The sequence below is a fragment of the Micropterus salmoides genome, unplaced genomic scaffold (genome assembly GCF_014851395.1).
Source record: "Micropterus salmoides isolate LMB-PRFRI ecotype aquatic unplaced genomic scaffold, ASM1485139v1 Ms_hic_scaffold_15, whole genome shotgun sequence".
Taxonomy (NCBI): Eukaryota; Metazoa; Chordata; class Actinopteri; order Centrarchiformes; family Centrarchidae; genus Micropterus; species Micropterus salmoides.
This window is the reverse complement of record NW_024040596.1, coordinates 12,963,991-12,981,584: the sequence shown is the minus strand read 5'-3', so window position 1 is coordinate 12,981,584 and position 17,594 is coordinate 12,963,991. Positions and strand designations below refer to the sequence as shown.

The 17,594-nt window shown below is 39.6% G+C and overlaps 1 protein-coding gene across 1 annotated transcript in view; it reads right to left on the bottom strand.

Moving 5' to 3' along the window:
* Positions 1 to 1,140: 1,140 nt before the first annotated feature.
* galnt13 (UDP-N-acetyl-alpha-D-galactosamine:polypeptide N-acetylgalactosaminyltransferase 13) overlaps positions 1,141 to 17,594 on the bottom strand; it is a 43,592-nt gene continuing 27,138 nt past the window's right edge. The window contains 4 exon segments of the mRNA XM_038720393.1: positions 1,141 to 3,904; positions 12,121 to 12,255; positions 13,012 to 13,110; positions 16,040 to 16,179. Of these exon segments, the coding sequence (XP_038576321.1) occupies positions 3,764 to 3,904; positions 12,121 to 12,255; positions 13,012 to 13,110; positions 16,040 to 16,179 (515 nt within the window). The 3' untranslated portion in view covers positions 1,141 to 3,763.

The following is a 17,594-nucleotide window of genomic DNA, read 5'->3' as shown; positions in this document are numbered from 1 at the left end:
GAGGTGGAAGTACTGCAACCCAAAGGTCAGCTGCCTCCATCTGGTGTAGCTTTTAATGCGTGTAGTGGGCATAGTTGCCCCCCACCTGAAGGCGCCCCACTTAGAAAAAAGGCCAAGAAAGTGGATTGTTTGGCAGCTAAAATCGAAACACTAGCCTCATCCATCCATCCATCTCATCATCAACCACTTATCCTGTGTACAGGGTCGTGGGTGGGCTGGAGCCAATCCCAGCTGACATCGGGCAAAAAGGCGGGGTACACCCTGGACAGGTCGCCAGTCCATCATAGGGCCACACATAGACAACAAACCAGTCACACTCACACCTAAGGACAATTTAGAGACGCCAATTAACCTAGCCTGCATGTCATGGGATGGTTGGAGGAAACCGGAGCACCCGAAGAGAACCCACGCGGACACAGGGAGAACATGCAAACTCCACAGAGAAAGGCCTGGGACGACCAAACGCCCTTCACCCCGAACCTGAATCTCACTCGGAATCTTGGCATGATGATGTGGGCTTACACGCGTTATGTCCTATGTTGTCCCAGGTAATAAGTGACTTTGTTGATATTAAATACTCGACCTGAGACACTGTTTCTGGGAGTCATCCTGCAGTTATAGTACCGTAGTTTCATACATAACTCTCTTTCTTTTCTTTCTGTCTTATATCACTGTAAACTAAATATCTTGGGGGTTTGGAGTGATCGGACAAAACAGCCAGTTTGGAGAGGTCACCCTAAGCTGTTAAGCAATTAAAGTAACCATTAGTTTCCGCCCTATAATATTCACCAAAGTGTTAGATAGTTAGATATTCCCTGTTCTCTATCTCCATTGCCCTCTATTGGCACTGTAGATCTCCTTTTTCCAGTGTGCCATTCAGGAAGAGTAATTTTGCCTCTCAGATTTGAACAAAGCCTTGCTTAAATGTACAGAATAATGAGCCATGTCAGAAGTACCTTTATCAGCCGACAATGGCAGGCACCTTTACAAATACTGGAAAAAAGAGGAAGGAAACATCCATTACACTGTAGTTCTTATGGCATCCTGTGTACATGTGTAGTTCACCATGGCAGAGAGGCTGCAATTTACTATCTTTAAAAGCCCACACACTGAAACCCTGGTAATGAGATGTACGGGGTCTTAAAAGCTTCAAGAACAAGGTTTATTAAACAACTGATATATTGGTGTGATGTAGTGTTCACATTTTCATCAGTTGCTTGACAGTGGAATTAATGCTAAATCTACATTTGTTTGTTTTTTTTCTACAAAAAAGGCAAAATGTACAAACAGGTAACATCACTTTTCAACCAGTACATTGAAACATTACATTCCTATTTTAACACCATGCACTTTAACATAATGAAAAACAATAAATGTGTGTGTGTGTAATACAAAAGAGGTGAATTTTAGTCTGAATGCCAAGCAAGCACTTGGCAAAGATTCAGTATTCAAGCAGCATTAATAGTATTTCACCATTAGTTGCTCCCTCATGTATGCTCACCTAAGGTCCTTTAGGTAGTCTGAGAATTGGTTTCATGGGGCCGATGATGACTTCCAAAACACACCGCAATTTCAAAACCCAAGGTAAGCACTGGTTTTTATTACCACGATTCCAAATAAAACACTGCAATACCTCGTGATCGGTTTACCATTCAATGTCTTTTCTCTGAGGAGTGTTCAAGTTTTACAGTATCTTAGAAAAATAATTGGTTCTGTATGTACAACAACAACAACAATGGTGATAGAAACATGTTAACAGCATTATGTACAATAACATTTGTTGCCTGATCAACAGAGTAGTGAAAAGTCACATTTGCTGACGGGTGAGAACTGATATACTGAATATTGACTTTACTGTAACTAAGTATTTGAATAAGCATTAATATGAAGGTGACATATTCATGAGATATGTTTTTTTGTAGTTTTTAAAAAAAATCTAAATGAAAAAAAGACAACATTTTCCTTTTTCAACACCAAAATAAATAAATCATCTCAAAACCAATGAACAAAAAACAAATCAACTTTCTAAAGGCACACATAACTATTGGGCTCCAAGACATCATGATTTCTCAAGATATTAAAAAGAATTTAGCAATATCTTTGTAGCAGGACTAGGACATAGCCATGATAACACAGAGCAGTTGAAGTGTTTCAGAATATAGTTGTTATCATTTAGGTGGAAACTCTTACATTCATTTAAAATCAATTAAATCTACTCAGAGCAAAGTCTCAATTACTTGCTACTCGTTTCGCGCAGCCTCTTCTTTCATTTCTTCAACCTATTAAAAATAAAATATAAATGAATATTATGTGATTAATCAACTCAAAGGGAAGGAAGTGATAGCTGCACTCTTGTCTTACACTGTAGTCTTTTTTAGATGGTTATTATTACAGTTTATAGTTGGTTTTCCAAACATCTCCAGAAATCCACCTTAACAACTAGAGCCCAACCAATAAATTGTCCAATATTATCTTATCACATATAAATTATTATCTGCCTATATGTCTGGCAATGATTAATACATATTTTGTTCACAATTTACAAGGGATCCTTCTTAAAAGTGTGGTTAATGTTATTTGTTCATTTTAAAGTTGAACTGAAATAGCATCAGTTTTGCTGAGAAATTTGTATATACTGCATATCCTTTATGTTTGTCTTAACTTGTGTGTTTATTTGGTTTCTATTTACCAAAAACTGGGCCCATGAAAAAGAGACAGCTAATGCTAGCTAGACCCCCTCCTTAGCATAATGTGGGAAGAACACACCACTGAGCAGGTGTTGATTCAGCCAATGTTGAAATAACATCCAGTGGGAATTAGTTTTAACGTTAGCAAGTTAGGCTAACTAGCTTCCACTTTCTGAGTGGAATACAAACTTTGTGTTAAGTTTTTATTACCTTTACATGAAAGGGGTACAGGGACAGTTTGCTTCAGGTTGACAGCCAACACTATGTGGGCTTGTTCTAAAGTGAAAAAATCAAAAGTCAGTCAACTGCTGGTATGGGAAATGCCCACCCACAGGCAAAATGGAAAAATATACCCAATAGTGGCAGCATCATTATTATAGTTTATATTTTCTGGCATCAAAAGTGATGAGAATTCAAATTTCAGTTCAACTTCAAAACCAAAATTCAGTATAGATACAGTGTGATTATCTGATTTTTCAACTCTCATATATCAACATCGTTATCTGCTTTCTTGGTCGGTCTCTTAACATCACGTCATTTGAATGTTACTCAGATACTGATATGAAAAGAGGATCAGCAGCAGTCATAACAACAGTCTTGTTTTTTAGACTACCTACAGTGGACACAAATGCACTGCATGTACATAGCAAGAGGAAAGTCATGTACAGTGCAAACCATCGCAGAGACGTGCAATTATCTTGTTATAGATCCTTTTTAATTGTTTGTCCAGCAGCTAAGCAGCAGTCTGAGCAGCACAGTGGATGCACGGTTAGCGGTTGTTTGACACAGCATGAACGCTTTGTTTTCAAAGTTGTCCATGCAAAGACCTCACACATCGTTCTTCCTCCTTGGACACGATGAGGTCCCTAAAGCCACAGCTCGTCATGTCACCTGAAGGTGCAGGTGCAGCTTCTCTCTAATCTTTCCAAAATGGAAGACACAACGCTGCTGCCTGGATCTCTGTTACAGGAAGAGGCGCATGATGTGTGTGGTAAAGCCACCTGGTGAAGGCATGGAGAGCCATGACTGGTAGGATGAGAAAATAGTGGTTGGGGGAGAGGGGGGGGGAGGTGGAATCAGACGCTCAGAGTCATGTTACGAAGCAGCCACTGCTGAGAGCGGCTGCCGTTGCAGTCTCTCAGGGTAGGGACCATCTTGTCCTCCTCAGATGGCATGTCCAAACACTGGTTGCTGTTCACATGCATCAGGGTGAGTCGCTGGAGAAAGAAGGACGTAGAGATAGGCAATTACACAGATGTAAACATGTAGAGAGAATGTACAAATACACAAATCAGCACTTTATTACATATCGTCTGTTTTGAGAGTTTTTCTTTTAGAATTTCCCTGAACCTGCCTTCTCAACTGTACTTAAACTCGTTTCTGGAGAAAGTTGAATCCACCTGGATGACGATGAACCTTCACAGACATACTTCAACTATTGATTTCCCACCTTTCACAAAAATACATCTCGACTCAGTAAATGGCCTGAGGTTGTTACACTCCGTAACTGTAGCTGGAGCAAGAAAAAAACAATAGGAACAACAAGAGAGTGGGATGTTCTGGTCAAGAAAAAGTGAGAGTCGTGCCCCTTGTACAACACAACATGCGCTGAGGCTGCTCAGAGAATTGAGGCTCCCATTGGTGGGGAGACTGCTGTTATTGCCACTTTATTCGGAGGGATTTCTCTGTGAATGACTGAAGCATCAAAATGTCAATACAGACAAAGAAACTGCAGCTTTGGCTTATTATTTTTTAATATAAATTTATTAGAACATATATTGTAAAATTGAAATTATGGGCTGTCACTTGCATTAGGCATGATACATAAAGATGATCATATAAGTACCAGACAGTGACATGCAACAGCTTATATTGAAAAATGACTGAATAGATATGTTACAGGTTTCCTGGAAAATTTCAGCTTTAGTTGCAGGTCCTGGTATTGTGCATGCTAGCTCACAGTCACACTGTCATGATTTACTGAGACACTTGAATAAAACAGTAATCGTTAATGTTATTCGTAACACCTCCAGCCGATTGACACAATTCATCCTCTAATTGTTTCAGCAATATCAGTGATAATTAATAAATATCTTAACGGTCTCTAAGATCATGGGAGTATTGTTTTAAGGGCAGATTTAGATTTAAAAAGGTTCTGACCTCAAACATTTCTGTTATTTTTGGAGTTTACTCTGTGCCATGTCCTCACAACAAAATAAGCTCAAATTCATCTCCTGCTCCACTCCACACATAGCCTCCTTTCCCCAACAGTGATGTCTGTTCAAGTACATAAGCCAGAAGACAGAGCAAGCGCTTTTAAAATGTCCAGACTGGAAAAACACACCTGTTGTGATGAGCTGAACTCAAGCACCACATGAGCATGTAGCACAGAAATCTGTGGCTATCTGCCATGAAGGCTTCAGAGATAACACCCCCCACTAACAACTGGAAGAGAACTCTCAATGGCCTTGATTAACCATTTATTTTCATTCGCTCAGAAATAACACGCTTCCGCAATTTCGCTCCTCACTTGAGTTGCTTTTCTGGTCCTAATGATCACATGCAGAGAAGTAGAGAAGCTGAAGTTGGCCTATAAGGAGAAGCCTCTGCGGTTATGTGCTACTAAGACACCATTTTTAACAAATATACATACAGTATCTCACAAAAGTGAGAACACCCCTCACATTTTTGTAAATATTTGATTGTAACTTTTCATGTGACAACACTGAAGAAATGACACTTTGCCACAATGTAAAGTAGTGAGTGTACAGTTTGTGTAACAGTGTAAATTTGCTGTCCCCTCAAAATAACACATCACACAGCCATTAATGTCTAAACTGCTGGTAACAAAAATGAATACAACCCTATGTGAAAATGTCCAAAGTGGGCTCAATTAGCCATATTCCCTTCCTGGTGTCATTTGACTCGTTAGTGTTACAAGGTCTCAGGTCCCAGGTGTGAATGGGGATCAGGTGTGTTAAATTTGGTGTTATCGCTCTCACACTCCTTCATACTGGTCACTGGAAGTTCAACATGGCACCTCATGGCAAAGAACTCTGAGGATCTGAAAAAAGGAATTGTTGCTGTACATAAAGATGGCCTAGGCTATAAGAAGACCCTGAAACTGACCTGCAGCAAGGTGGCCAACAGGACAGGTTCCACTCAGAACAGGCCTCGCCATGGTCGGCCAAAAATGTTGAGTGCACGTGCTCAGTGTCATATCCAGAGGTTGTCTTTGGGAAATAAACAGCATTGCTGCAGAGGTTGAAGGGGTGGGGGGTCAGCCTGTCATTGCTCAGACCATCCGCCGCACACTGCATCAAATTGGTCTGCATGGCTGTCATCCTAGAAGGAAGCCACTTCTAAAGATGATGTACAAGAAAGCCCACAAACAGTTTGTTGAAGACAAGCAGACCACAGGACATGGATTACTGGAAACATGTCCTGTTGTCTGATGAGACCAAGATTGGTCCAGATGTGTCAAGCGTGTGTGGCGGCAACCAGGTGAGGAGTATAAAGACAAGTGTGTCTTGCCTATAGTCAAGTATGGTGGTGGGAGTGTCATGGTCTGGGGCTGCATGAGTGCTGCCGGCACTGGGGAGCTACAGTTCACTGAGGGAACCATGAATGCCAACATGTACTATGACATACTGAAGCAGAGCCTGATCCCCTCCATTCGGAGACTGGGCTGCGGGGCAGTATTCCAACATGATAACGACCCCAAACACACCTCCAAGATGACCACTGCCTTGCTAAAGAAGCTGAGGGTATGTGCCCAGACCTAAACCCTATTGAGTATCTGTGGGGCATCCTCAAACGGAAGGTGGAGGAGCGCATGGTCTCTAACATCCACCAGCTCTGTGATGTCGTCATGGAGGAATGGAAGAGGACTCCAGTGGCAACCAGTGAAGCTCTGGTGAACTCCATGCCCAAGAGGGTTAAGAGGCAGTGCTGGAAAATAATGGTGGCCACACAAAATATTGACACTTTGGGCCCAATTTGGACATTTTCACTTAGGGGTGTATTCACTTTTGTTTCCAGCGGTTTAGACATTAATGGCTGTGTGATGTGTTATTTTGAGGGGACAGGAAATTTATACTGTTATACAAGCTGTACACTCACTACTTTACATTGTAGAAAAGTGTAATTTCTGCAGTGTTGTCGCATGAAAAGATATAATCAAATCAAATTTACAGTATCTCACTTTTAGTATATAATATATGATAACTGATCACTAAATAAGCACTAACCTCACTTTTCCGCAGTCTGCACACTGTTTTCATGGGAGCAATTGTCAAACTAAATAGCACAGCACACATGAAAGAAAATACATGTGAACAACTATAAACGCAGTCTGCATGTAGCATTAAAACATGCTTAGAGGCATGATTTTTTTTGGCATAATTCTTCATTAAAACAAGATTATGCTTTGACTGTTGACAGGGGATATTCAGACTAATGAGCACACAGAGACGCTCAGGCCATGTTTGATCTGAAGCTATAAAACACAAGGGCCTGACATTATCTGCCAGGATACAAAGAAGTGCACACACATACACACACACATACACACATATCTTTGCTGAAGTACACATTGCAGGCCGCCCTACAGCCACATTTGTTCAAACAGAGCAAGAACAAAGAGAGCAGGTGGCGTTTGACCTCACACACCTGCCAAAGAACTAAAAAGAACAATAAGTTAGCTCTATACTAGAGACATTTTACGTTTTCTTCTTTTATTAAAAAATCATTCCTACACTGTTTTAAGTATGAGTAAAGAAACCACAAATAAGTATAATCAACAAATACTCCTCTTTAAATATTCACACATGGAGCTTCTCCGAACTGGAGGTAGATCTAATTCATAAATCATAAGAACCTGGCTTAAGCGAGAATGAGTAAAATATTTTTTCTTTCATTCAAAACAAATAAACCTACTCTAGTGACAGAGATGGAAGTACAATGGCATAGTGTAGAAAAACCGTTACACATTTAATGAAAATACTAGAAATGTGCAGGTCCTGTCCTTTGCTCATAATTATTTCATGATTCCTTTGGGGCAGAGAAAATTCCCATTTCAGTCAGCAAACCAGCAAACCAAACCAGCGTCTCCGGAGTGAGGTGCACAGTGTGTGCACAGCAGAGACCAGCTAATTAAATGAGGACCGTTCCTAACCAAAAGCCCAGGTTGAGGAACATTATTCCCTCTTTGTCACCAAGCAGCACATTTAACTTGCTGAAAGGCACAAGAGTTCCTGTTTGATGTGATCTTCTGCTGACTCGGAAGGAGAGCTAGAGGGTGGGGCTGCTTTTTGTGGGAAATACAAAAAACAGCACATTCCCTTTGTCTCAAGGCAGAGTCAGAAAACACTCATTAGCAAGGTGCTCTTGTGTACGTGTTCTCCTCTTGTGCTAGCTATGCCACAAGGCCCTCTGAACAACAAATCAGGCCATCTAACAGCAGGTCACTGTACTGCCGCAACTCTGACACACACCAGCAGCCCTGGGAGCTCCTTACCCAATTTACTCTGCTTGGACACAAAAACTGTGGCATGCTACAGTGAAATTGCTCTTTAGCTTCTTCAGAGATACAACAGTACAGGACTCTGAGGAGCAAAATCCATATAACTCAGCAGAACAGAATTGGCTACACAGAAAATGACAGACAAAGACTGGAAAAAGCAGGAAAATAAAAACCCTGCAATGGACAGAAATGCTGAGCCAAAAAACATTCCTTACAAAAGTATGTAAATAAGCAGGCCGAGTGGTGAAAAGCACTGATAATTGAGATTTGTTGCTTTTATAATATGTACATGGGACACAGTGTACACAGCTGCTTTAGGCCAATAGGAGAGTGGCCTGAGAGGCCACGGCCATGAAAGGTAGGTTCACAATGAAGGATCACTTCAAAAGAACTTGTAAACAATGGCAAGCCCGTTTCAATCAGCCCGGCACGTAGATAATAAGCTAAAAATAAATGCGTCCTCCTCCGTCTCAGGCATCATTCACCAAATGCTCACTGTCCAGGGGACAGCCACTGAGTTTTCAGATCAAAATAAAATATTTCTGTTGAAAAATATACATCAAAAAATGAGATCAATTTTAGCATGACGACTGGATAAACGTCTTGCAGATAGCATCTTAAACGAGGCCATCTTGATGGGACATGTCATTACTTGATGTGTCTCTGCCCTATCTTCGTACATTCCCCATGAAAGGTCACCGGTAAAAGCGACTTAATGCTTCCTAAAACAATTTGCATGCTGCTGACTAATATCTAAAAGATCAACATCACAACAAGCTCTGCATTCATCTGCTCTCAGTAACAAAAACAAGAAAAAAAATATTGACAGAAGCGGTCAAACTAATCTACTTCAAGTTCTAACTACATCACTACCCAGCAGCTAAAATGACCACCAGCTTCTACTCTAAGCCTAATTTGTACTAACCTGCTCACCTCAGGCCCTACAGCCCACCAGAGCAGATGAGACTTTAGAGAAAATAATCAGTGGGACTATAGTAGAGGCGTCTAGCGACCTCCTGACGCGTGTAGTTTTGGAGGATCCAGGCCTGTAAGGGACTGTTGTTACAGTACTCCACTGTGGGGCCGTAGGTGCCATCCTCCAGACGGCTGATGGTCAGACATGATTGGGTGATGATGTGGAGAAAGGTGTGCTTCTGTGGTGAGGCGGGATGAAAGGGGCAGATGGTGGTGAAGATAAGTGAGAGAGTCAACAGTTATTGTTAAATTTACCCACCTGTTCTGCTCAGCCATCTTCAAGAGATGAGAGTTCAATTTCAATTCAACTAGAAAAGGTGTGTTGTTTATTTGAGGTTTTCAAAACCTGGACTTAACAGCCTTTACATACAATTTAACAATTCTGCTGTAATATAATGAAATATTTCAAATATCACAGCTTGTGAAAGGAAAGCAGCACTGAGTTCATAAGAGACATAATATCTCAATCATGGATCTGTGTGAGGCACTAAATTCATAATCTTTAAACTAAAGCCACAGGATGTAACAATCAAAAAGGGGAAGCAAATATCAAAATATCTGAGCCAAATTTAAACTGACACAATTACCACATCAACAACTGCTAAAAACATCCTTAAAATGAGACATTCATCCATCATCAACCGCTTATCCTGCGCTTATCCCAGTTTACAATCTGTACAATGCAGATGAAAACATTTTTTTTTTACACTATAAAAGATTCGATGGGTAATACAAAGCAACTTTTATAACTGGTTATTGTCTGATTTGTCTCCCTTCCACACTTTAACCTTTTTTTCACCCATTTAAGATTTTAGCGGGAAAATTACATTAATTGTTTCTATTGTTGTATAGTACTGATTTTGACATATATTGTGTGTCTCATTTAAAGATGTTTTTTTATCAAGTATCAATGTGTTGACTTAAGAATTTGAAAAGGGTTTGAAATTTGTGTTGAGATTTGGCTCCCCCTGATTGGTTGATACAGCCTCTGGCTTTATGCCAGGTTAATGTCATACTGGAGTTATTGTAATTACGACTATACTATTTGTAAAGAGCATTCACATCATTCCCCAAGTTGTAATTATGACTGGGATAAACCGATATATCCAACTAGGCACTTAATGATGTGAAATTGCTCAACAACAAAACGCCTCACATCAGCCAAAGACAGTCATAATTAAACCTAATTTAATGGATATAACGTTATGTGTATTGTCAATGCACAGTATTTGAATTCTAAATTCAGCAGATTTCCCCATTTAAACTTAAACTCTGTGTGAGTAAGAGTAGGTGAATAAGTTTGACTGCCACAATGTATGTAACTGATATATTTGTGAGTGACTGCTGGACAGAGCAAAGTGAATGCAGCTTATTTCTGGCTGAAACAGCAGAGCAGGTTGAAAAAGAAGGAAGGCTGTCTGTCATGGTTGTGAATGAATACAGCAGGAATATGAAAGAGTCAGGTATTCTTGTGAAAGAGAAACTGGTGACCAGATGAAATGTTAACAGTACTGTAGTCACCCAGGATTCAAACTGTCTATCACACAAGGGCTAAAAATAACCTCGGCCACTGACAGCGGTAAAACCCCAGCCCGAGGCCGGTCCTCTTTGTTTATGAATTATTAATTTTTTTATATTAAGAAGGCACCCAGAGAACAAAGTGTAATGAAAGGATTTCTCCCAGGGTTTGTTCAGTTCATGATGGAAAGGCCTTGTCATATCTACATGTCAGTGATCTGACATCTTAATCACTGACAGGTAACATTGTATTCAGTGCAGCCTTTTCTAACCGTCTCCCAGTGGTTTAAAGCAAAATGCATGAATAGTTAATATAAAAGATGCTTTTTGAGTTGTATAATCCATAATGTACTTTGAGTTCTGAGTCAACAGAGCTTAGGGAGAATATTTTGGTTCTCTTAAGTGAATGAAAATGTCTTTCTGTTTTCCATTTAAGAGCCTGAAACATCTGTTTCTGCATTTTATTGAATATTGAAATTGTAAGACTATTACAGTTGCATAACCAGGAATATTAAGTAAAATGAAACAGTATTATGGCTTTGTCATGTATCTAATATTTGTTTTCATTTTGGTGCTACTCCAAATGAAAAAACTGTGACTCACTCACACATTTATATGTTGTGTAAATTTAATAGTGTCTTGCCGGAGTGTGTCTTACACGCTGGTCTGCAATGTACCACGCAGTATAAAAATGCATTAGGATTATTTGTTATTTGTTTTTCAGCCTCGTCACAGTTATAATTTCTCAGATATTAAGTTGGCTTTATTAGCTCATTACATTTGGTTTACTTCTATAGACTGGCCATCAAGTTGAATGGTTGTACTACATGATTTGGCCACTTATAGTTAGATCTTTAAGTGGCAGATACAGTAGGTTAATGCTGAGTGAATGCACAAGTCTCTAAAACAGTTTATAACCTTATGAAGGAAGAATTAATTACATGGCTGTATTAGACTGCATTAGATTTAAATGATCTATTCTAACAACCATTGACACTCCACAGTCCACACAGTGTTACAGGATATCATGAAACTGGAACCACGGGACTGAAACTATGGGGCAATACTCAGGAGCGATGATTTGAAAAGCTTACCTCAAAATCATATTCCCACTTGCCAACATACTTGTGAAAGGAGAAAATATGAAAGGAGAGACACAGCTGCTTGGTAAGGAAAGCAACTCAACTTCTGTGCTGCTAAAAACACTGACATACAGCACCATCTGGTGGCAGCAAACAAGTACTTAATTTCCAACTTTGCAGCATTCTGCACCACTGCACAGCAATCTCCTCGTGACAAACACATCAATATCATCAATCAGCATTTCATCAAAGTCATTTTTCAAAACATCAGCCATCAGGAAGCAGGAATGGCTGCCTGAAATAACAGATTACAGGGCTACTATAAGAATCCTACCTCAGCATCGTACTCAAACATCTGATTGCCCTTCATGTGGTGACACTTGAGCATGACGACAGGTCCGTTGAGGCGGGAGACATCCAGACAGAGGTCATCTGTCCTAATTTCTTTATCCGCCGTGTATGAGAAAACCTGAAAACAAGATGTCACACTAAGGTCATAAAAAACATTAGCAAGGCCAACATTATCCATCATTTTGCATTCCAGAAATGTAAAATATGATTGTGTTTAAAAGTGCTTTTGATGATATGTGAACGATTTGCACATCTTTATTCTTTTATTTTGATCAACAATCAATTTCTTCATGATTTGCGTTGTGAACCTAATTCAGATTCAGAGTATATACTGTGCAAGGTGTTTTTAGTGCTTTCTACAGCTACAATGTTTAACTCCTCTTTTTAAGCTATACGCAATGCCCCATAATGAGAGTTGTAAGGACAGAAGGAATAATTGATTAGACTGAAATGCAGTTCAGTTCTTGGCACAAACCTTCAAAATTTGCCTAAGACCTCACAATGACCAGAACATGGAGCCAATTCAACTTCGACTTTAGAGTGAAAAAGAAAAACTTGGCAAAAACCCAAACTTTGTATTGAAAATCTGTGTTGGCAATTCACACACACTCAGCATCCAACTTGATTGAGCTGAAACTTTCTAGCAAAGACAAAATCCCAAAGCTCATGTACCCAAGACAAAGAAGAATCAATGGCTAGTTTGGTTCAATGTTCATTTAAAAGAGATTTGTTTTGTACATTCTGTTTAAAACACTTCAATAATGTTTCTAAAAGCATGTTTCCAGTTAGTGTTTATAGGACACTGTGCGTGGGTACTTTAAAAACTGAATCCAAACCAGAAACGTTAAAAAGTATGTGTACTTTTTCCCCTCACCTGGTTTCCACCCATGCCGTGACAGTTGAAAAAGCCAACTTTCTCGTTCTCCTTTCTTCCCATGTTGTCCACACACTGGTTGGTCTCCACATTTCTGATCTATAAGCGGGAATTCAAATCAAAAGAATTAGTAGCTACTTTAACTGAAATGTGAAATTAACTTCCTCTCTCTAGTTTGGCTTTTTCATACTAGCAATTTATCAACTCGATTTTCACAACTCAAAACATATATGGTCAAACCTTTGCAAATCTTGCATTTCAAACTTTGTAATTGTATGTTTTCAAATCTAAACATTCTTATTGTCCATATTGTAAATGAATCTAGGGATAGAGATAAAATAGAGACAGATAAAACCCCTTAAGACAAATGTGTGATTTCTGATATTTGGCTGTATAAATAAAACTGACTTGACCAACCTATGTTATCACTTTCTTGAGTTTAGAATTTGTACGGCAAAGTTTACAAAGTTTACACAGTGTATTCTAATAATACCAGGGACCCCAGGCTACATGTCCATCTATTTGTTATTTTCAATGCCAAACAGAAGCCAGTCAGGTCCTGCTGAATATTTCTCATTAAAAATCAATCATCTTTTCTTCACCCTCTTTTTCTGTTAGTGTTCATTGCAGTCCTCCCATTTATTGCTTCTGTTTCAGAATAACCTTTTAGCATTACACACAGATTTCTTATTATCTGTATTTTGGGGGTTTTTACATAGAGCTGAAATAATTCTGTTAATGTATTAGTTGATCGACAAACTTTTTAATCTGCAACAATTTTAAAGTCAGTTAACAGTAGTTAGCATTTTTAGTGTAAACATTTCCATGTTCCAGATTTTCTTTTCTTTGTCATGTATGATAGTTAACTCAATATCTTTGGGATTTGTACAGCTTGTCGGATAAAACAAGACATGTGAAGACCCTAAATGTTACTCTGAATGTCACAACTGATCTAGCTGGCTTCAATGAAACCAACTGACACAGCTTGCTGTTTAAGATGCACATGCTGAAGTTGTATCTTGATGACACACAAGTCACAGCCACAGTGTTGTGGAAGCTTTCTTTACATAAAAAGTGACGTTATTCAAACCACAAGCTTTCTCTCATTACTCAGTCAACAACTGTGACTAGCGATTAATTTGATCAAAAAAATGCATATTATTTCTTATTATGTCTTTCTGCCTGATTCCACAAGAATTTCAAGATATACGTTTAAATCAGTAATCAAAAATATTAATTAGCAGCTATTTTGATGATCAAATAATCTAGTTATTTTAAATGCAAAAATGCCAAACATTTCCCGGTTCCAGTTTCTTCAATGTGAGGATTTCAAGCTTTTCCTTGTCATACTTCATGGTGGTCCAGTGGATAGCACCGTAGCCTCACAGCAAGAAGGTTGCAGGTTCAAACCCAGGTTGCCCCTGCCTTTACATGTTCTGCCCATGTCTGCAGAACAGGTTTCCTCTGTGTGTTCCACCAAAAACATGTTAGGTTCTCCTGTCAGTGTTATTGACTGGTAAAAAATTCTGGAGTTGGTCCCTGCTGCCCACTGCTCCCTTGAGGGATGGGTTAAATGCAGAGGATAAATGTCACTATGTGCATGTGACAATAAAGAAACTTCTTCTAATTTGTAAACTGATTATCTTTGGGTTTTGGACTGTTGGTCTGACAAAGCAAGACAAGATGCCGCCTTAGGCTCTGGAAAATTACAACTTTGGGACAAAATGATCGACAAAGTAATCGATAATGAAAATAATCATTAGTTGTATCCATCTTGTGTCCCCATCATCTTCACTTTAAAGCTGAAATGGATAAGTGATCTGACTGCACAGCCGCAGTAACCCCTGCTACTGTACCACAGCTTCTACGGACTTTCCAGTCATTTCTGCTTTCTAATGAACTTGTACATTCACATAGCTGGCTCTATACAACTTATTATGCCTATCATGCAGGAGCAGAATGGTACGCATAATTAAGTGATAAAACCTAATGTTTCAAGCTGTTAAAGAAAGGCTGACTGTGTGTCATGGAGGTGAGAATAAGTCAGGAGAAGTCTGGGGTGCTGCAGTAGCTAAAGAGAGAGGGAGAGAGAGAGAGAGAAGCTTGTACTGCAGTACAGCAGAGCAGCACAGGTGAAAAAAAAAGTCCTCTCATCCTCAGCTGTATGAATGTTGGAGGATTACAGGCTCATTTCACCATGAGTTCTTCATCTGACATTACTTTTAAATTGCCATCTATCATGCAAGCAGCACACTGCATGTCGACACTGACTTTACCTCATGCTGAACTGCTGCCATCTCGGAGCCGTGAGCATCACATCAAGAGGCAAATTCAGGTCACTTAAAAAAAATCTTTTTTTGCATGAGGGGGAACGAACTAATGAGAGGAACTTGAACTTCTATTATCTCAAAACAATTAACTATGAATTCTCACGTCTGAGCTGCAAATTATCCCACAGTTTCACAATCCCTTTTTAGTTTCTAAGAGAACTACTTTGCATGTTTCATCTTCGCCTGTTAAAGTAATCATCTGGTGAAAAATGTCGTCAATACTTTAATTTTTAGAAGAGGGAATAAATATGTTCATGACAAAATTCACAACTTGCTGATTAACAATTTATATCCCTGTGTGACAGAGATTCTGAGAAACACTTTTTTGTATTATGAAGTCCATTTTTGCTCACTAAGTACAACACAAAACTGTGTCATGAGTATACACAAGCCTTATCTCACCTACCCAGCCTGCATAGCATAGCTGTATAAACATGTGACTGGGATCAATACTGACTACACGAACAACCCCTTGTTTGTTTATTGTACGCGTTCAATACAAGCGGCTGGGGATGTTTGTTTTTATCTCATTTTTGTTCGGTCTTTGCTGGATCCTGAGATTTTCTGATTTATCTTGCAGCGATGTTGTCTTTCTGAGAACACAACCCAGAAGTTACCAGGACATATCTGACTGAATGCAGAGGGAGGCTGTGTATCTGCTGCATTACGGGAGATCAGAGTTACGAGAAAGCTCATACTTCACCAAGTGAGTAGTATCTCCTCGGGATCTGGGAGTCTGGGTAGACGTTCTCTAGATACCAGGAAAACGGTTTGCACCGCAAGGCCTCACGGAGGGCTTTACGGGATGAAACGTCTCCGTAGTCCACCCGCATCACGCCTGTAGAAAAAAAGGATTCAGCCATATGTATCACTGAACATCATCAAGTCAGTATTTGCATTTTGAAATAGAAGGAAAGAGCTGTTTTCTTGCACCACAAAGACTAAACACCAGAGGGACCCTTTATAAAAAAAATTTTTTAAAAACACCTTACAATCTTCCTGAAAAATGGACTACTGTCTGTGGGTGGTCGTGGAAGGATTTTCTATTTAGTAATGCATAAATGACCTAATTTCTTCAAAGAGGGCATGTGAATCAAATCCCATTTATACACAGTGTATTGCTAAATGCAACGCATCTCCTTCAGAAATGTACAAACGCAACAACTGTGGAATAGCGTGTGCCATGACGTATGTTATTTTAGCCAAACAGAAACCGCATGATCTATCAGCCTGGTTGCAACTTAAGACTGAGGACGGATTAGACAGCGACTGGGCACAGACACTTACACACACATTAGACAGATGGTTTCTTCCCAGAGTGCTTCTTGAGGACTGCATGAGCATGTAGACAGATCCACTGTGGTCATTTATCACGAAAGAGCTGACGATTGCAATAAGGAAAATAGAATATAATTTTCTATAATACCAACTAACATATAAGACCCGCAGCACTGTATATTTATCCATCAAGCATTAGCCAGACAATGCAATATTTCTGTAATACCATCAACGTCTTATACTTTAATCTGTGAAATAGGCATTTCAGGTTGGCAGATAAAAGCTATGAGCTGAAGGCCACCCTGGCTCTCTTCTCTCTCCCTCTCTGTAGTTTCTGAGCATTGCAGAAGTGAGGTCTGGCAACAGTGTGGCCCAGATCATTCCCTCTAATGTCCTGGAGGAACAGACAGTCATTGTGTGGCCAAAATATGCACAAAGACTCATCCATCACAACCCCCCAGCTCTGTCTGAACACCTGCCCATGCTGAATCTTGCCTGACAGAGTAGAAGGTCACAATTTGTGCCATAAGATCAGCAGATTACAGATGATCCCTTATAGGTTGGCTGGCATCTAAAACACTTAACCAGAGATTTCCGGGACCCTGCCGTCTGCTGAAGGGTAATCACATTACTACTTCGACAGATGGAGGGGTACTCATCTCTCAATCTGCACAATCCTGTTCTAGTTTGTCCATGTTTGTTTGAGCTGTGCTGGAGAGAACACCATCTTAGACAAATTTCTGACCTTGAGTTCAGAGGAGCGCTAAAAGAAATGTGTCTGAAAGTAGGAATTAATTAATCCCAGTTTGGAGATGACAAAGGTAGCATTAAATTCCAATATGAGACAGAGTGTAAAGAGAAATGAACTCCCAAAATGAGCAAGATAAAGTGCCATGCAAGGGAATGAAATAATAAGAGAGCAGACAAGTCTTTCCCTTTCACACCAATTTGCTAAATGTAATATCAGCAAGCACG